The sequence below is a fragment of the Rhipicephalus sanguineus genome, chromosome 9 (genome assembly GCF_013339695.2).
Source record: "Rhipicephalus sanguineus isolate Rsan-2018 chromosome 9, BIME_Rsan_1.4, whole genome shotgun sequence".
Lineage (NCBI taxonomy): Eukaryota > Metazoa > Arthropoda > Arachnida > Ixodida > Ixodidae > Rhipicephalus > Rhipicephalus sanguineus.
Genome location: NC_051184.2, coordinates 77,215,220 through 77,233,342, shown reverse-complemented (window position 1 = coordinate 77,233,342; position 18,123 = coordinate 77,215,220). Strand labels below are relative to the sequence as shown.

The following is an 18,123-nucleotide window of genomic DNA, read 5'->3' as shown; positions in this document are numbered from 1 at the left end:
AGGATTCTGCAGCACTGAATATATTTGAAGAACACTATTTCGGTAAAGCATTCTCTTGATAACATCCTACCATTTACAGTGTCTGCCTATAAATTTTAAACATGCGCGAATATCAAAATTTTTGAGGATGTGCCAAATACAAATATTATCTGTTCTTGAATGTTGAATCGACTACCAAGTAATCAAGATGTACTCTTCCCTTATCCATAACAATTTACACCCATAAATTTACTTTCAAATAATAACGCTAGTGAAGTATGAGCACGAAATATGTGATTGCACAAAAGATCTTACTGTCTGTAGTAGGCAGGAAGAACAAGCGCGTATTGTCACGCTGAAGCGTCAGGCCTAAGTTCTATCCGCAAGTTAACTTTGCTTCTTGAGGCAGTTGTTGTTAAAATTGTTTCTCCATTTTCAAAGGCCGTGGTTCTGGCTTAAAACGTGGCGCTGTCGGCAATTGCTACCCGCAAGAGACGGCAGTGCCCCTAGTCTGCATTCTCCCAAGCACGGTTGTTGGTGAACCTGACCAAACAGTACACCCAAATGGCTTTTCGGTTTTCCTCTTTCCTGCATGCTGTATTAGAGTGGAATCATCTAACCAATCCTCTCCAGTTTTCCGTAACTTAGAGCCTTAGTACTTACTGTTAATTGCTGTCAAGTTTCAATTTTGCGCAATATTTTTTCATGTTTGCCATGATGCGTGCTGTTGATCGGTGTTTTTTTACCATTTTGCATAATATTTTCCTGTTTGCCTTGATACGTGCTGTTAATCGGTGTTTTCTTTCCATTTTGCATTATATTTTCCCATGTTATCTCTTGCATTTCTGCTATTATCCTGGCTCTGGTACCTATCCTGCTTGGACAGATTCTTGGCCTGCAGTATGCAATAGACAAGCAAACAAACAATTGCCTTGTCGTAACCGTTAGCCACTGTCGTTGCAGGTGAAGAACAACTTCCGGGCGGCCATCACCATTCCAGAGAAGTCGTGGTCGCGCTTTAGGGACTCCTTCTCGGACTACGTTGAGAAGATGAAGGAGCTGACGGAGAAGTCGGCCGCCGAGGGTGGCAAGTGAGAGCCGTCGCCCGACCGCCCGCCCAGGCAGCCACCGCCCACCCTTCGCTCTGGCGGCGCCCCAGGGTCATCCGGTGTGGCGACGACACCGTCGCGCTCCCCGACATGCCGCACCGCCCTAGAGCCGCCCCACGGTCTTTCAGCATCGGCACACCGACGACCAACCGACCGGCCGACCAGGAAGGAGGAGGAGGAGGGCGAGCGCGACTGCTGCGACTTCTCTCCGCGATGGGGCGCGACCGCAGAGCCACGCGGCGGTCCCGTCCTTGGTGCGGCCTCTCAACGTTCCTTCTTAGTGCGCCCCGTGGTGGACAGCTGCGAGGACTTTTGACAAAAAGATGCCGGTGATAAAAAAAAAGGGAGAAGAGCTTGGAAGACTTAGGCGACAAGAACTTTTTTTTGAGAAGACAGAAAGCGGGGAGGGGTGGATGAGAGAGGAGACTGGTGGTGGTTGCATGGAGGAAGACTGTGGTTGACGGTGACCAGTTGGCATCATCCCGGGCTGGTCCGTGTGTGCGTGTGTGTGTAGTTTGAGAGGCCAGTCCGCATTACCAAAAGGCCCCCGTCGGCGTTGCCGAACGGTCCCGCCTGCATCGGCGAGGGCCGTCCGGCCGTTCCCGGAGGCCGTTCGATGTTGTCGTGCGTCGGGCACCGGCGTCTGGCGGCCCGCGTCGTCGAGGGCTACCGGGCACCCGCAGACGACAGCCGGCATCGTCACAAAAGGCCACACGGTGCCGCCTGAAGTCCGGCAAGCTTTGACGACTGTCGGTCCGCAAGCCGGCCCTTCAGTTCTCGCCGTCGTCGTCGAATGCCACCGACGATGTGAGAAAAAGAAAAATTGCGTCTTAGCTCGCCGTTTTTTTTTTTCATTATTTTTAGTGTTGTCATGTTTCTAAAACAGTCATCATCTTTTGTTTTGTACCTTCTTTTTTGTTTCTCACTGTTCCCCCTTGCCAATGCTTCCTGCGCGAACTGCGTCCTGACGAGCGCCTAAAAGAGTGATAGCGTGTTCCTGCTGTCCGCAGTGAGTGAGTGCTGCGCAGCTGACGTCCCGGTGATGTTGTGCTGCTGCGCGGTCTCACGCCTGCAGAGGCGACGCTCGGACGAAGCACGGCCGGGAGAATGTGAGTGAGTGAGTTTAGATGGTGAGGAGAGATGCCTGGCTTTGGGAGCATTGGCAAGTCAGGGTTTGCAATGACTCCGAGTGAGAGAGAGAGAGAGGGAGATAAGTGTGGAGAATCGAAGGTTTTAAGAGTGTGGAATATTCGGTGGCTTGTCACGGCTCCAGGGCTTACCACCTTTCGTGCAAAGTCGTCGGTGTTGCGTCCAGAACTGTCGAGGTCCTTTTCTTGACGGCCATTGCTTGTCAAGAGGCCTTGGTCAGGGCGCGTATTCTGTGATCCTGCGCTGGCCGCACGTTGCGGCATTTGTGACACAGGGCAGCGTTCATCGACGCGCTTGTGCTGAAGACCCTGTGTGTAGCGTCGAAAAGTGATGGCAGGACGTTGGAAAAATTAAGCGTACAACGTCAGCTTATTTACTATGCCCGCAGCTTTAAGCAGCATGACATTACATGGATATGAAGGCCACGTGAAGTAAAAAATTATAACAATATGTATCGCTAAGCTAAAAGGACGCATTGCAAGGTTCAGAATGTGGCTAGAGAAAAATACAATAACTCTACAAAATAACTCCCATCAAAGATCAGTATGGAGAATTTATCTGAAGCAGTGTTCCAAGTCATTTAAAAGCACGAATGATGTATGCATCGAGGTTGGAGAATTATAAATTACGCAGACAATACGAAAAATCATCCCGGCTTATGCGCGGGAGTCGCGTAGGATACTTTGTATCACTTTATTGTGCTAGGTGTTCATATTAGGCAGCCTAGAAGTGATGTGCGAAATTATCTACCCTTTTGAAAGAGACACTCTTTGAAATATCAGGAGACAGTGCATAGGATACAAACAGATCCCTAATTTGTGCAGCCGTGGCTCTCGTATCCATATTGAGAAGTTCCATATGCGTTCCGACAATTCCCTATGTTGTCCATTAGGTTATGGAAATTTAATGGAATTCATGCGGAATCCTCATGTGCTCCTTAAAATTGTGTGGATATCATACGGACTTGTCGGAATGGCATATGGAATGCTTCAGTGGGGGTTTCCAACCTTGAAATTTTACAACCTCAGGGTCACTGCTGCACATTTAGTGACATCTTTGAAGCGCTCAGAGGGTCGGCAGATGAGTGTTCGAGAATCGCTGCTCGAGGGTAGCCACTTAGTCTTGAACGATCCTGAAATGTGTACTGCACATACACACACTGAGGCCCTTAAAGAAGTACGGACACGCATTTTGAAAGTTCTAGCGACTCTGCACGCTTGTCGCCTTTGAAACGCACTTGGGAGCTAAGGTTAGAAAACACTCTTCACGTCTTAATTTTAAAACTAGAGTTGGCCTCAAAGCGATGTCGACGCAACCACGACATCGTGATGTCAAGGAAAGCTTGACGACATCATGCAGCAATAATTACTAGGCATGATGACATCACTCGTTAAGAATTTTGGAAGGGGGTGCTGCACGTGCTGCTTTCAGCTGCGCGTGCTCACAAGGTGACGGTGTCACAGTTTTGTCACAACGTGACAGTGCCGTGACTTATTCGAATCGTCTGTGCCGGAACCGGTTTGTAGAAGCGAGCATGACGGGGCATTAGTGGGGCCGATTTAAACTGCGACATTCCGGACGACCTGCTTCGCTTTATGTCGAGAGATGACCATTTGAAGATGTCGTGTCGGTACTTCTGTGAGCCCTGGAGTCGTACGAGCCACCGAGAAAATGTGCCAGTCAATTTTGCCCGGTGATACCCGAGAGTGAGAGGTGTGCGAGAGAGAGTTAGGTGTGTAGGTCAAGTTTTTTCAAAGGAAGGCACGGCGGCCAGGCATCACAGCCCCTTCGTTGGCACGCGCAAGATGGTGGTTCTGGCGCAAGGCAGTGTCTCTTTCAACGTTCTCAAGCCCGGAGCGTCCTCTAGTCGAAGCACTTCAGTGATTGCGGTGCACTTCTGTGCCCCAGTAATCGGCTATGTATTCACCAACTTTCTCAAGTATCACTTGACAGCTCAATGATATGTGCTAAAACGAAGTTGTCATTCGGAATTGAGGTCACTAGCGACGTGGGTGCTTGAACGAGCTCTTGAAATGATTAAGCAATTAGGAATCATCGTGCAGTGTTTGTTTTTCTTTTCCTGTTTCTCACGATAAGCATGTCCAGTACAATACAGCCATAGTATGCCTCGGCATTCTCCTAATTCACTGAACTCTGTTAAGCGAAGCAAAGTTGTGGTGCCAAAATTGAACGTTACACATGTAAAATTGTTAATCCTTTTGTTTGCTGAAACACACGCTTCTGGAGTAACGTGCATACGGTACCAGAGTTCTTGTTTTCGTACTTTTTGTTTACCTTTATGAATGCTGCTGTCAAGACTGTGCATGTGAAAAATGTACCCACAGGTTGAGCGTGTTTTTTGAATGCACCAGACTGTGAAGAAAACTGCAGTCGCGTATGTGACACGTCCAAGTGACACCAATACCGAATGGCACTTGCTGAAAAAGGTTCTCAATTTGCGGTTTGTAGTAGTGTCTGTGCGTGTGTCAAGTAAGGGCTGTGATGCTTGGTCACGTGATGGTTGTTGTTTGCAGCGGCAGCTTCGTGCCAGAGGCTGGCCGGTTTTGTTGAAGTTTGTTCAGAGTTGATCGCATTGTTGAAGGAGCAGAGGGTCAAAAAGACATTGTTTGTTGATCGTCTGGCGCAATGAAGTGCTTTGTCTTTGGACGTCGACAGTGTCGTTGGATAAGGGCTTGGTGCAACTTGCCAGTTTTGGCAATGGACTGGCTTTGGCTGGGACTTTGGGAGTTGCGAAAGTACGAGAGAGAGAGAGGGAATCGGATTGTCATGGAAGTACTCAACTACTCACGGAGCTGTAGGCACAGCAGTGCGGTTGCTGTCGGGAGTTTAAAATCCTCTTTTTTTTTTTTCTACCCTCCTTGTTTTGAGCGCTGGCGTAACATACGGAACGGGAATGAATTCTCAGAGCATCGTTTCGCTGCTACGAAGCGCTGTGAATCTGGGTGACGTTTCTAGCTGGCCAACGCTAGCTTCGTCGAAACCCCCGATACCTTCTGGCGTATTTTCGCGTCGCCGACGAGACGTTCAGCCGATGGCATTGCGTCGTCGTTTCCGTGTGACCGCGCGTCTAGGTCTTGAGTTAAGCGTGATGGTTTCCGAAGTGGAGCGCGTTTTTGCGAGGCTTCGCTTTGGGAGCATTCCTCTTGCAAGGGTGCTACGAGCGGCCGACAACTGTCCGTGCTAGAGGCGTTCTGCTGCGAAGTGTGGGTGATCTTGGCATGTGGGTATATACAGGCTCGTATATACATAGCTATTTTCGGGTTCCTCTTGTGGTATTTGATCCACACTCATGATTTCAGAGTCTGCATGCTTCCGAATGCCTTTTTCCAGTGGAGTCTGTCTTATATTTTTTTTTTTTCTCAAGCACAAGCACTTTGCTATTCCTTGGTTAACGGTACAGATGTAGCAGGCTGATTGCAGAGGCTTCACACATTGGCTTTCCCGATCGTTAAAATTTTCGCCGCAGCCGGCAAATTCTTGACGCCTCCCCCCCCCCCTCCCTTTTCGCTTGCAAGTCGCATGCGGCTGCCGCCCGTTTCTTGGCTTATGTTCTTCATTGCCAATGTGTCCATTGTGACTTGTGGTAGAGCCCTTGTGATCTTGTGGCGAGAACATTGGATCATCCTTTATGCAACCAAACGTGTTTAAGCGGCGGGTCAGGAGAAAGCAGGGTCGGTGTGGCCGGGAGCGTGTTCTTTGTGTAGGTGTTCTGCACACACGTTGCGGTAATGTCGTTGCTTTCCTGGTTTTTTTGGGATGTACAAAAGTAGTGCAAGTTTCCCGTCGATCCTGCATCGTTTCTGCAAGGACGCGAAAGAAACGGGGAAGTACTGGAACACTTACAAAATGACTCGGTAGGATGTGTACATAAAGCACTCTTCTACAAAAAGACAAAAAAGTGAAAAAGAAAGGATGAAATGAATAAAAAGCCTAATGGATTTGTCTGTCACCATACTAGTTTCCTCAGCGATAAATGGGGATTGCAAATGAAATCGCAGACAAATGCAGGAAAAAGGTCTCGTGTTCGAGCAGTCTTTTTTTTTTGGTACAGGATGGCGTTCAAGAGTGTGTCTGCATTTAAAAATAGTAGTCGCACCCACGCATTGTGTGAAAGCATTACCAGAGATGGGCGAGGTCTTCATCTTCAGAACGCCGTGAGGTCGTGCGTGATGGCTGTGACACACCCACATCGCATTTTTCCGGCATTAAGCAAAAGTTTGCCGGCATGTCTTCGTGGTTTTTTTTTTCTTGCAAAATTGGTGTTTTGAGCCCCCTGTCATTGCAGTGGTCTGTAGGCGAGGCGAGTTCTTTCCTGGCAGAATTCTCATTGGTTCACTTAGTTTAGGTTCACCCATTGTTGCTGCTTCCAGATTGTGCTCAAGTCGGCCTTGATGTGCATTTCCGTGCGTGTATGTGATTCCGCTTAAAGCCCGCATTCTGGATGAAAGGTGGACATCTGGATTAAAGACTGTTGACTCTGCAACCACGTTCTTTAAAGTGAGTGGTGTTGCCGACTTCAGCTCCAAAAATCTGAGCCACAAAGTTTTTAAAACAAGACAGGTATGAAAAAAGATTCGCCAACCTGGCCGAAGGTGCATGGGTTTTCTGGAAAGCTTTAGTAGATTCTTTAACAACTTTGTGGTTATGCCTTAAATGAATATATTCCATTTCTGACACCATGAGCAGTCCAGTTTCAGTACATTCTTTTTCTGTTGTGTGGAGTTGGTGTGGCACTTTATTGTTGCTTCCTATTTGAAAGGATACCTGTATGGGAGAATTCTGGTATGTTTGAAAAAACTGAACATTTCCTCTCAAAACCGAGGAACATCAGTCTTTTTGGTTATCGTCAGAATGGAGCATTTTCACAAGTGTTTGTTCATGCATGCTTGGGCGAAACGAAATCCGAGCTGGCCTTGGAACTGGAACTTGTTCTTAGGGGAGAATGAAGGGTAGAGTGGATGGATTGACGATGGATCGTGCGTATCGTTGCTTTGCAACAAATGAAGTGCCAAGCGTCGCTTGTTCCAACAGACCTGGCACAAGTGTTCACTCGTGAACGTATGCAACGGGAACTGTGTCGCAGCGCCCGGTAACAATGTGCAACTGCGAGGGGGTTGGTGTTGGAGAGGCTCTTTCGTGTTCTGCCTGCGTGAAAGCACTGCCATCTGAAGGTGTGTCGGAGGGGACAAGAGTGATAGCCTTAGCGATGCAGAGCTGGGCCTATGCAAGTCTGATGACCTGTTAGAAGGGCTATTTGTTCACAGGTCTACTAACAGGTCTGTTCAACAGCATCAGCCCACTGTGAGGTCACAAATGACCCCACGTCAAGCTGCCGCTGTCCATGCTGGATTTACGCGAAATATGTCGACCTATTTACAATTGCAGTGGCTTTGCACATCCCCAAAACGAGCCCTACCTTAGATGTATATTGGGTTTTACTTTACCAAACATTCGAATACAGTAATTTTTTTGCTAGACATTGGCATCGTATGAAGCGATGTTGGCACCTACGTTGTGGCTATGATTAGTATGGATAAAATATTGTGTTGTTAGGTGTTTAATGGACAGCATGAGCATGCGTGTCAAGGAAGCCCTAAAAATGGACCAGCATGGGCTTTGTTAGTCTGCATGTTTTATTGTGCCGGCTTGGGGTGTATACCCAAGCCGGCACTACGTTAAGCTTGCGTAGGTCCTGGCACATTCCTGCTCGGCAGATGGGGAGGATCAGGATGGCGCGAGATTCACAGCTCGCCTAGCATTGCGTGCCTCAAGACTGTTTTACATTGCCAATTCGTTCTAGCAACGTGAATTTAAAAAAGAAATTTCTCGCGAGTCTTGCCATCCAAAGTGCACCCTGTCGAATTTCTGTAGAAGCTTTATTTTGGCCCTAATTTTAACGTGCTCACGCGAAATTCTTGGCGTCGCCATTCCACAAGCGTTGAGCGGGAAATGTCTATGCGTTACGGTCGGATGCTATGGCAGTTTTAGAGCTTGAAATTATGACATTCACTTTTGGGGAAGTTTCCTTTAAAACTGCCGCATGACAAAAACAAGAGCTTCTTACAGAATTGCAACAAGGCATCGACAGTTTCCATGATTCAAAAAGGAAATTACAGCTCTCGATAGAACCCAAGGTTAGGGCTCCGTGTCATGAGGCTCAAGAGCAGCTTGATAATTTATGTCTTGTTCCGGGATATTGGCCCTCTCTGGAATGCAAAGTGAGGGGTGCAGTGCAAAAAGAAAAAAAAAATGATTATGGTAAGAGCCCTCTTGTACTTACACTTCTGAATGCCTGTCCTCCTCTGTACTGACCATGTGCCTGTTAGAACGGTAAAAGTACACCTCGCTAAATTATTTCTTCAATCTCATTTCGGCAAGTTTTGCCACGCTCCTGATCCATCAAGGTGATCCCAGACTACAGTGCATAGCCACTTCACCAGCACCGTCGAGCTGCCTTCGACGGTGTTCCCTTTTCCCTGAGGCATATTTCCGTTTTCGAGCTTGCCTACATTTCACAATACATATTCGAGCCTAAGAAGCAATAGTGGAACTGCGGGGAGATTAAAGTTAGTCTCACCACCATTTGACGCATGGCTGCACATAAAAAACCGCCAAGAATTGCTGTTTGATGTGATCGGCGTCCCGTTCCAGCGTCACTAATTCTCCAGATCCGGGTCGTTCACTTGGGAACGGATACAAGCTTGCGAATGCTACATTGATCGTTTCAGAAGTTCGTTGACGTGTCCGCTAATTGAGCATGTCCGCGGTAACGTGCGCATGCTTTTGCTGCTGGAGCAGTAGAACGCAAGCAACATTGGCGAGCCAGTTTCACTGCATCTCTTGTGGTGCATTCCAGTTCTTTGCTTACACAGCCGCTGCGCCACCTTCACCGGAAAGTGGGTGAATTTAGTACCTTTCCGACCCAGATGAAACTATGAACACGCAATGTTGGTGACAGAGCTGTCGGCTGTGCCATCTAGGCGAGCACACGACAGAGCACAAAAAGTCGAGCGCTCATTCAACAAGTGGTTGGACTTGCCGTCGCGTTAAAGGCTCCGTAAGACGCTTTTAACACAATCATCATTGGCCTTTGAAAGATGCAAAAAGCAATGTGTACGAACAATTACACCTGCTACCATAAAACTACATGTTGTACCAGCTGTCACGTGTTGTGACATACTTTGTGCAGCGTCTCGTTGACAGCGATGGTGGCGGGCTGTGAAATATTGGATTTCTTGTCGAATTGTCGCAAATAAAACGTTTAGGGACTTAATGGCTTTGGATCCATGCAGTTTCATACTTCAACTGAGAAAAGGAAAGGCATTCTTGCCTCCCCTGTGCTTCTTGCAAGCTTAGGAATCGACAGTGTTCGCAAAACATTCGGAAGACGAAGACGAAAAGAGCGCATTTACAACAGGAATGGCACCTTTCGCATTTGTGTTTTGTGCGTTTTACGAGCACTGTTAAGATGAGCCAACTCGCCAAAATCGAGGTTTTGTCGCTTGGAAATTGAGTAAGGGAGCTTTGTTCTCAGCAGCACACTGTAACGGCCCTTTGTAGCTCTGCACTACAAAATGACTCCTGGGAGACACCATTGTCACACCCATCGGGATTCCATTGAAACAACCTTATCTGCTAGGCTGGCATGACCACATGTCGGCTCAAATTTGACATTCGGGTATTTTGCCACTGTATGCCAAGGCTGTCTCCAACTTTAATGCTAGTTGCAAGTTTTGATGGGCTTTTCAGGCTCCATTTGTCCATATTTTGCAATGTTTTGCAAGGCTGTGTGAAACTTGTGACGTTGGATCATCCATCTGGATTCAATCTGGATTCTTCTGTATTCTATCTGTGTCATTCAAAATCATCCGGATTCTATCCACATTGTTAACTATAGAGGCCGGCACGTGGCAGCACAAAGGCACTGACGTGTTCCCCATCTCTACGAGCATGCTGTATTAACATTTCATCCCGGCCACTGTTAAACTCAGTGGGTGGGGCGTGTATTCCAGGAGTTTTCAAAGAAGCTTTTTGGCACCAGTGTGTTTAAGATGAAATCTGTTCTGTGAGCTTGAACCTCAGTGTCACGCCTGATTGTATAATACCAGAATTTTCTTCTGTCTGTAAGAAGGCCACATCGAAGTTCGTACGAACGCATGAAAAATAGGGTGGCGGTGCATCTGTGAGAAAAATTTTTTGCTACTGAAGACTCCTGTGTTTGGACGAGATGCCACCGGCCTTGGCAGTGTGCAAACGCACCATAGTGTGTGAATCCTTTGTAAACAGTTGAATGGAACCTGTTATAGCGTCTAAACTATGTACAACAACAACAAAAAAGGAGGAATTTTTTCACACCTGCCAATATTGTGCATGGTAATGGTATCTACCTGCTGTGGCACCACTTGCTCCAAGAGAAATTGTGTGCATTCTGTTTTGGGTGTCTGGCGGGGAAGCATTGCCGATCGCAGGTAGTCGCTGAACATCGCAGTATTGTCGCTATCGTTTTTGTTGCGCCTATGAATGCTATGTGTTGGGAGGAACACATGTTCCCTTTTGTAAAATCTTTAAGCTGTTGCCAGGTGCCACTGGCATGCAAGAACTTGATGTAGGCTACACAAAATGTCTTTCTGACTTCGGTTACCGGCTGACTGTCTAAATGATAGCCCCTAGAGAAAGAGAAGGAACATTAAAACGTCGCACATTGCTTTTCTAATCAGAGTTGTTTTCTGGCCTGCCTCAAACAACACAGCCATTGTGGTGGGATGTTTACTCCAAGGCATGTTATCTTGGCATTTAGTTTTAACTAGTGTCATAGTTGAACCTTCACTGACTTAAGGTGTGATTACTCTAGTAATTGATTGACCCGTAAGAGTTGCAGCTTTTGCAAAAGTAACGATCCTGTAATGTTCGTATCAAATGGCTTAGCTCTGTTCAGTCTATTCTGGCAATTCAGGAGAATATTTTATTGCATGAAGCTGGTTTCTTGGTGCCGCGACCCATGTATTGAATGATGTGCGATTTCTGCATGTGTGGTATGCTGTGTGCATGTGCACGTTTCCCCCCAAAATGTGCCGTTGTTAAGGCACAATCAAAGTATGCATGTCGATGTATTTTTGTGACGTCTTTCTAAACCTTGCTGTAAAAATTGTGGAAAACAAAAAAAGACGTACGTATGCACACCTGTATTGTGATTGGACCGCCTGCTGAGGTGTTTGCTGAAGCTGTCGGAAGGAATACAAATTTTTGACATGCGGATTCATAGTTACAAAGAAAAAAAAAAACTGTTACACAGCCCTGCTTTGGTTCGTCAGCGTGGTTGACGGGTAGGAAATTATTTAGTTATAAGTTTTTTATACACTAGCATAGCTCTATTAAGGAACATTTTGTAGGGGTACGTTGGGCGATCCCTTTTAGGGATATTGTCACTTTTGCGAAATTTTGTGCGACTCAGTATTGAGCACGCCGGCACACGCAGCTGACAGCATTTACGACGCTGACAGGAATACTGGCGCCTGTATACTTTGACAGATCTGATGTCGATTCCCGTTAAATGTGTTGAACGCAATTACGCAAGAATTTTTCGAAGTCAGTTTAAGCTGGTAAATTACCCTTGTCAGATTAAGTTACCATGTTTGACACACAATAAGAACGTCAGCTATTATGGTCGAAAAGTAGTTTTTAAAATAGTCCATTACGTTAACTATTTACGATGCCAGATTTTCATGCACTGTGTAGCCTGCTATCGGGATGTTACATCAGCCTGATGTTGCATAAGCTTGATTTCATTCTGAGTACCCGTCCCCAGCTCTAAAGCTAGAACAGGGCACTTGTAATCGGATGAGGCCTAGTTGCGGACGAATATTTACAACTAAAGGAAAAGGTAATGCGCTTTGTTTCTGTGCCTAGCGTTTGCCACGTAATGATTGTGCACAGAGTCCTGTGGTTACTCTCTTCACGACTTCCTAATAGTGTGACTACAAACTCTGTAACATCACGATTGCAGGCTGTTTAGTGGATGTTTTACCGAGTCCGTGAGCCGCATACACTCTGCCCGTTAACCTCGCTGGGTATCTGCACTGTGCATCCCTTCTTAGCGTTGGGCACTATCCCCGCGTATATATATAACCGTCATTAGACTGCACACGTTGATGTTCTCGTATCTTGACTGCCCCATACTGACAAAGCTGTACTGTGATAATATTATAGGAAACTCCGTCTCGTGGAGAGCACTGGAGTTCCCCCAAACATTTAATCCTTCTCTCGAATCCGTCTTGTCGTCACCACGCTGCCGTCCCAATAGCCTCGCCACGCGAGAAGAGCGCAGCGTCTGTCCGCTAGCACAAGTTGTGCCTCCGTGTGCACGCTGCGAAGCAACTTTGCGTACCTTCTATGCACCATCTGTCTGTAATGGCGTTGCGTGCATAAAAACGCCTCGTTTCACACAGTGCGCAAGAGCAGAACCACTGCGCATGCCCTCTGTGCGAAACGTGGCATTCTCACACGCGCGACACCGTTATGGACGCTGTGTAGGCAGTACTTAAACTCGCTCGCATCGTGACGTTTGGAGACTGCTTATGACTCGGCACCCGGGGCTGTGATGCACTTTGGTTTGCATGGATGGCGTTCTTCTTGAATCTGTGGCGAGGGTGTTGCGCGACTTTGCTTTTCCCGATGAGTACGCAGAGCCCTTGTATGGTTCAGTGACGGTGAATGTAGTTGTGACTGTTGTTGTACATCTTGGCTATGCAGTAGGTACTCTTGAACCTCTATGTAACGAATTACCTGATATAATGAAGTAGCCTAAATTTTTTTTTTTGCATTATGTAAAGTATGCACGCTTATAGCAAATATCAGACATGACTAAGGTGCATTCGTGTCGTATGCAACGTTAAGACGGGACTGGACTTTTACGCGAGTTGGTTCTTCCACATTACTGATGTTATACTTGTTTTTGACTTCTGAAAGCACCTGTATTTACCTTAATGTTGTGGTGGGACCGGTGTACAGAAAGGGACACCTGTGCATTTGCGTAACAGTATTAATGACCCCATCTGCTCTGTGGAGGTCAAAATTCGTGTGCTCTCTTTACGGTCAGGCGTTTACAGCACTAGTGTGTCTCAACATCATAACTTTAAACTGGCACACTGTACCCTGCTGCATCCTCAGTGCTCACTACTGCAGGGTGATGACAGTATTGATTCCGTTGACATTTGATCTTTTGTACGATTTTGACTGGTCTCACTGAGTGTGCCATTAATGTTGGGTACATAAAAAAGGCATTAATCTCCAACCCAGCTGTAAAATACAAGGGCTTTGCTGCTACATCAAGTTTTTTGTGTCGCATCGGCAGTTTTTTCAGTGGGCTTTCAACTGGTTTCTATTGAGTCTTTACTGTCACATACGATCGGTGTTGCCATTGCGCATTTTGAAGCACTTCCTCGCGATGCCACTAAGTTGTATGTGTTCTACATTTGACTGCTGTACCTGTTGCATGCATGGTGTGTGTGCGTGTGTGTGTGGCTGGATGTGTGTGTGTGGCATTACAGCAAGTGGTTGTAATGTGCAACTATAGAAGCATGTGTATGTGACAAAAGCGATGCTGCACGAATGACACCTGTTCCATTTGATGCAAATCCTTGTCGTTGCACCGTTGCCCTGCATGCCATTTGACGTCGACAACGATCAGGTTCTTGGCGAGCTGTTTCATCTCGCTAATCAAGCAAGCATTCACGTAGTACTATTTCTGAACTAATCCACTGCTCAGCACTTTCCGCAAGGGTAGAGGCCCTGGAACGCTTTTTAAGCTCGACGAACAGACCCACTTCATCAAGACAGAGCTAAGCTTTATGCACAGCAGTTTCAAATCTTTCTTGTGCTGGTATTTTCAAGGTACAGCCATTGTTGATCCCAGCTTTCTAGTTCTGGCTTGCAAGTTGTGGCGCGTTGTGGGAAGTTAATGTCGTGACACTGTTCTTTTGATGAGTTGTGGAGCCTGCTCAGAAAATCGGCTTTGCGTCTTATGGTGTGGCAAACTTCTTGTTTTGTGTGATGTATGTATCATTTTTCTCGTGCTTCGATTGACAGGAATGGATGCATGCTATGGACTTGCTTGTTGGTCCGTGTGTCATAGTTCGTTTGATTGCCCAGCACCCATGGCGTCTCCTACGACGGTGGACAAAGTCATTTTAGCTACTGTAAGCCCAATCAGTGGCTCGGAGTGCCTGAATTTCTCTCGGAACGTTGGAAGAATGGTGGGGCCACAGCAGAATACCATGTGACCACGCCCGAAACATGCTTGCAGGTTGTTGGTTGTAGCGTTTCCTATGTTTCAGCCCCTGAAACTTGTTCTTTAAATATCAACGCTAGTTGAAACAGGTCTTGAGTAAACCTTGAGGGCATTGAACTCTGGCTGTAAACAACAGCAAGCTGTTTTGAGTTGACCCCTGAAGTTGGGAAGCGTGCAGTGTGTGCCGACTGCTTACCTTGTAGTCCATGCCTCCTTTTGTTGGTACAAAATTACTGCCGAGGATGTGTTAAAATGTTTAAACATACGAGGGTTTGCATGCTTCGTGCCTTTTCTGCGTCTTGCATTGAAAAAAAATCAAACTAGCCTGACATCACCGATTACCTTCTAGCATTGTACAAGTGTTCTGATGTTTGCCGTGGTGATATGCTGATCATGTCTTGGCTGCAAAAGTGTTCTCTCAGTGACCAGGTCTTGGATTGAGCAGCAGTGCTTCTTGTACAAGGATGCTGGGTGGTATGTTTTCGACGCTCACGATGGGGTGTTAACGGCGTCAGTACTCTACGTTTTGGCCTGTCTGGTTCTATCTGGGCAGACGATGGTGTTGGGACTTGTCTGTTTTTTCCTTTTTGCGTATATTCGAACACATGCATGTGAGGAAGCTTGTGCGATGTTTCTCTTTTTTTATTATTTCTGCTGTTTCGAAGAGATGTGATTGTTAATGTAGTGAAAAAATGTTCTTGTAGGCAGGTTCGTTGCTTGAAACTCGTTTGGTCGAACCCTCTTCTTGTAAAGTTCTCGTCCCGTTGCACGTTCCTTATATAGAGCATGACAGAACTCTGTTTTTGCAGCAGAAATGTGGACAGTGGACGTGTCTTCCTTGCAGTGGCCGAAGGTGAAACAAAAACATTGTGAAAAGGCAAAAAAAAAAAAAGTGTAGCGGTGATGTACAGGGCGTCCATTTTCGGGGAAACATCACATCACTATTGAAAAGAGCTCATAAGGGCTGGAATTTTCAGAGGCTGCTGACAAACCTATCCTTCATAAACATCCACATCAGGCATCATATCGGTCTTATAATTACGCTGAGAAACCAAAAAAAAAAAAATTCGCACTCCATAGGTACTGACGAAAACCGACATTCACAAAACAACTCTTATTTGCTGTCCGCTGTTGGCTATTGCAATGTCGGCTGCATTGACCTCGTCATGCTAACTTGAGTGGCAGCCGCTTGCAGGCCAGGCAGTGAAAAAGCATTTCTAAGAATAGTTTTGTAAATGCGTGACTGGCTGTTTTCCCCGTGAATGTGAATGACCCCCGTACGTGTTTCAACAACAGTAGAACCTCGCGGCGTTAAGTGTGCGATCGTATTCGTTCCATTGAGGAGCGGGAGGCTTCTGTACATACGAAACCTTAGGCGATCAGTGAAACGGGGGAGGGCCGGAGCAGTACCATTGGTCAGTTGTAGTTTTGCCTCGCGCACCAATGGGAGCACGGAAAAAAAAAAAAGTATGGCGGCGACGGGAGTTAAGCAGGTGTGTCCTTTCTTCTTGAATGTTGTTTTTACTGCCTCAGCTGTGAATTGCCAAGGCCTGTGTTGTTTGTACTAGTAAAGAGTATCTGTGCGTTTATTCTCTAGGATGAGCATTGCGGCCTCCCCTACAGGTGGCGGTGGGGTTGGGGCTTGGCCTGCTACAAGAGCAATCAGTTTTCTCGTGAGTTTGTCTCGTTGTTGGGCGCCTTCGTTTACGTGTCCGAGGGATCGTCAGCAAACTCGTGTATGTGCGTTAGTTAGACAGCGCGCGGTGAATTTGATCGACAGGGGGAAAGAGAAACACTTCCATGCCTCATCCGTAATGTCGCCCCCATGACTGAACTTGGTTTTCCCGACAGAAGACAAAGTAATGCATCGCTCTTTCTTCTTTCCCACGACCCTTTATTCTTTGGGTGCTCGGTACACTACAGGATGCGATTTGCATCCATCGCTGCTGTGCTCACGGGGCAATCCTGTCGGGATTATTGCTCGTAATTTTATAGAACCAGCAGAGACACGACTCGGTAAAAGACGACGACCGAAAGCGTCGTCGATCGAGTCGGCTCAATGCGACACCGTCGCAGGTTGAGGCAACCGTCCAAAAGCTAGCAGGCGACCATTTTCTGCAGCTCTCTATGTGTTTACACTGTCGGTTTCAAAAAGGTGGCGCCCCCTCCCTCACCAATGGTTGTCAGCTGCGGGCCGACAGGTTGCCTGAAGCCTGTACCAGTGTCGCATGTCCCACCTACCATCGCCTGCTTTTTACAGGGGAAAAAACGACAAACTTTTCGCAGCAACTTAACATTTTGACAAACATGGGGACAAAGAGCCAGCGTTAAAAAAAAAATGTGCATGACAACACAACCTCGGACCGATTCTGTTCGGTCGTTTAGAAAAAAAACGAAAGACACTGTTGGATTTCCATAAATAAAGACAAACTTCATTATGCAGCCTCCTGTCTAGTTTCTTGTACTCCGTGGCATGCACTGCCGCTTGGAGGTGCACAACGTTCATGCAGTGGGATCTGTGTAGTCTTGTAACAGCAGAACTGTTTTAAGGTTTACAATCCGCCTGTTCACGTGACCAGCAGAAAGCGGGTATGTGCCAAGCAGCTTCTAGCATAGCATAGCCATGCATAGACAAACTTCATTATGCAGCCTCCTGTCTTGTACTCCGTGGCATGCACTGCCGCTTGGAGGTGTACAACGTTCATGCAGTGGGATCTGTGTAGTCTTGTAGCAGAACTGTTTTAAGGTTTACAATCCGCCTGTTCACATGACCAGCAGAAAGCGGGTATGTGCCAAGCAGCTTCTAGCATAGCATAGCCATGCATAGACAAACTTCATTATGCAGCCTCCTGTCTAGTTTCTTGTACTCCGTGGCATGCACTGCCGCTTGGAGGTGCACAACGTTCATGCAGTGGGATCTGTGTAGTCTTGTAACAGCAGAACTGTTTTAAGGTTTACAATCCGCCTGTTCACGTGACCAGCAGAAAGCGGGTATGTGCCAAGCAGCTTCTAGCATAGCATAGCCATGCATAGACAAACTTCATTATGCAGCCTCCTGTCTAGTTTCTTGTACTCCGTGGCATGCACTGCCGCTTGGAGGTGCACAGCGTTCATGCAGTGGGATCTGTGTAATCTTGTAACAGCAGAACTGTTTTAAGGTTTACAATCCGCCTGTTCACGTGACCAGCAGAAAGCGGGTATGTGCCAAGCAGCTTCTAGCATAGCATAGCCATGCATAGACAAACTTCATTATGCAGCCTCCTGTCTAGTTTCTTGTACTCCGTGGCATGCACTGCCGCTTGGAGGTGCACAGCGTTCATGCGTTCATAATGAAGTTTGTATGCAAAGGAGTGGGAAAGGGAAGTGAGGGTGAGAAGGACTGATGTAAGGGTGAAGAAGAAGGGGAGATGGTAAAGCATAGCATAGATATGTATAGGACATTATAGCAAGAGGTGGGAAAGGTAGGTGAGGGTAAGGAGGAGAAAAAGAGGACGAGGGGGTCAAGTGTAGCATAGTCTTGTAAGCAGTGGGTGAGAAAGGGAAGTAAGGTTGAGGAGGAGGTGAACGCCACCAGCTCGG

At 46.9% G+C, this 18,123-nt stretch overlaps 1 protein-coding gene across 3 annotated transcripts in view; it reads left to right on the top strand.

Moving 5' to 3' along the window:
* LOC119405343 (transcriptional activator protein Pur-beta) overlaps positions 1-16,982 on the top strand; it is a 119,923-nt gene extending 102,941 nt beyond the window's left edge. For all 3 annotated transcript variants that reach the window (XM_049419261.1, XM_037672177.2, XM_049419260.1), the window contains exon 7: positions 943-16,982. In XM_049419261.1, coding sequence (XP_049275218.1) covers positions 943-1,074 — 132 coding nt within the window. In that variant the 3' untranslated portion in view covers positions 1,075-16,982. The remainder of the gene's footprint in view (positions 1-942) is intronic.
* The last annotated feature ends 1,141 nt before the right edge of the window (positions 16,983-18,123 follow it).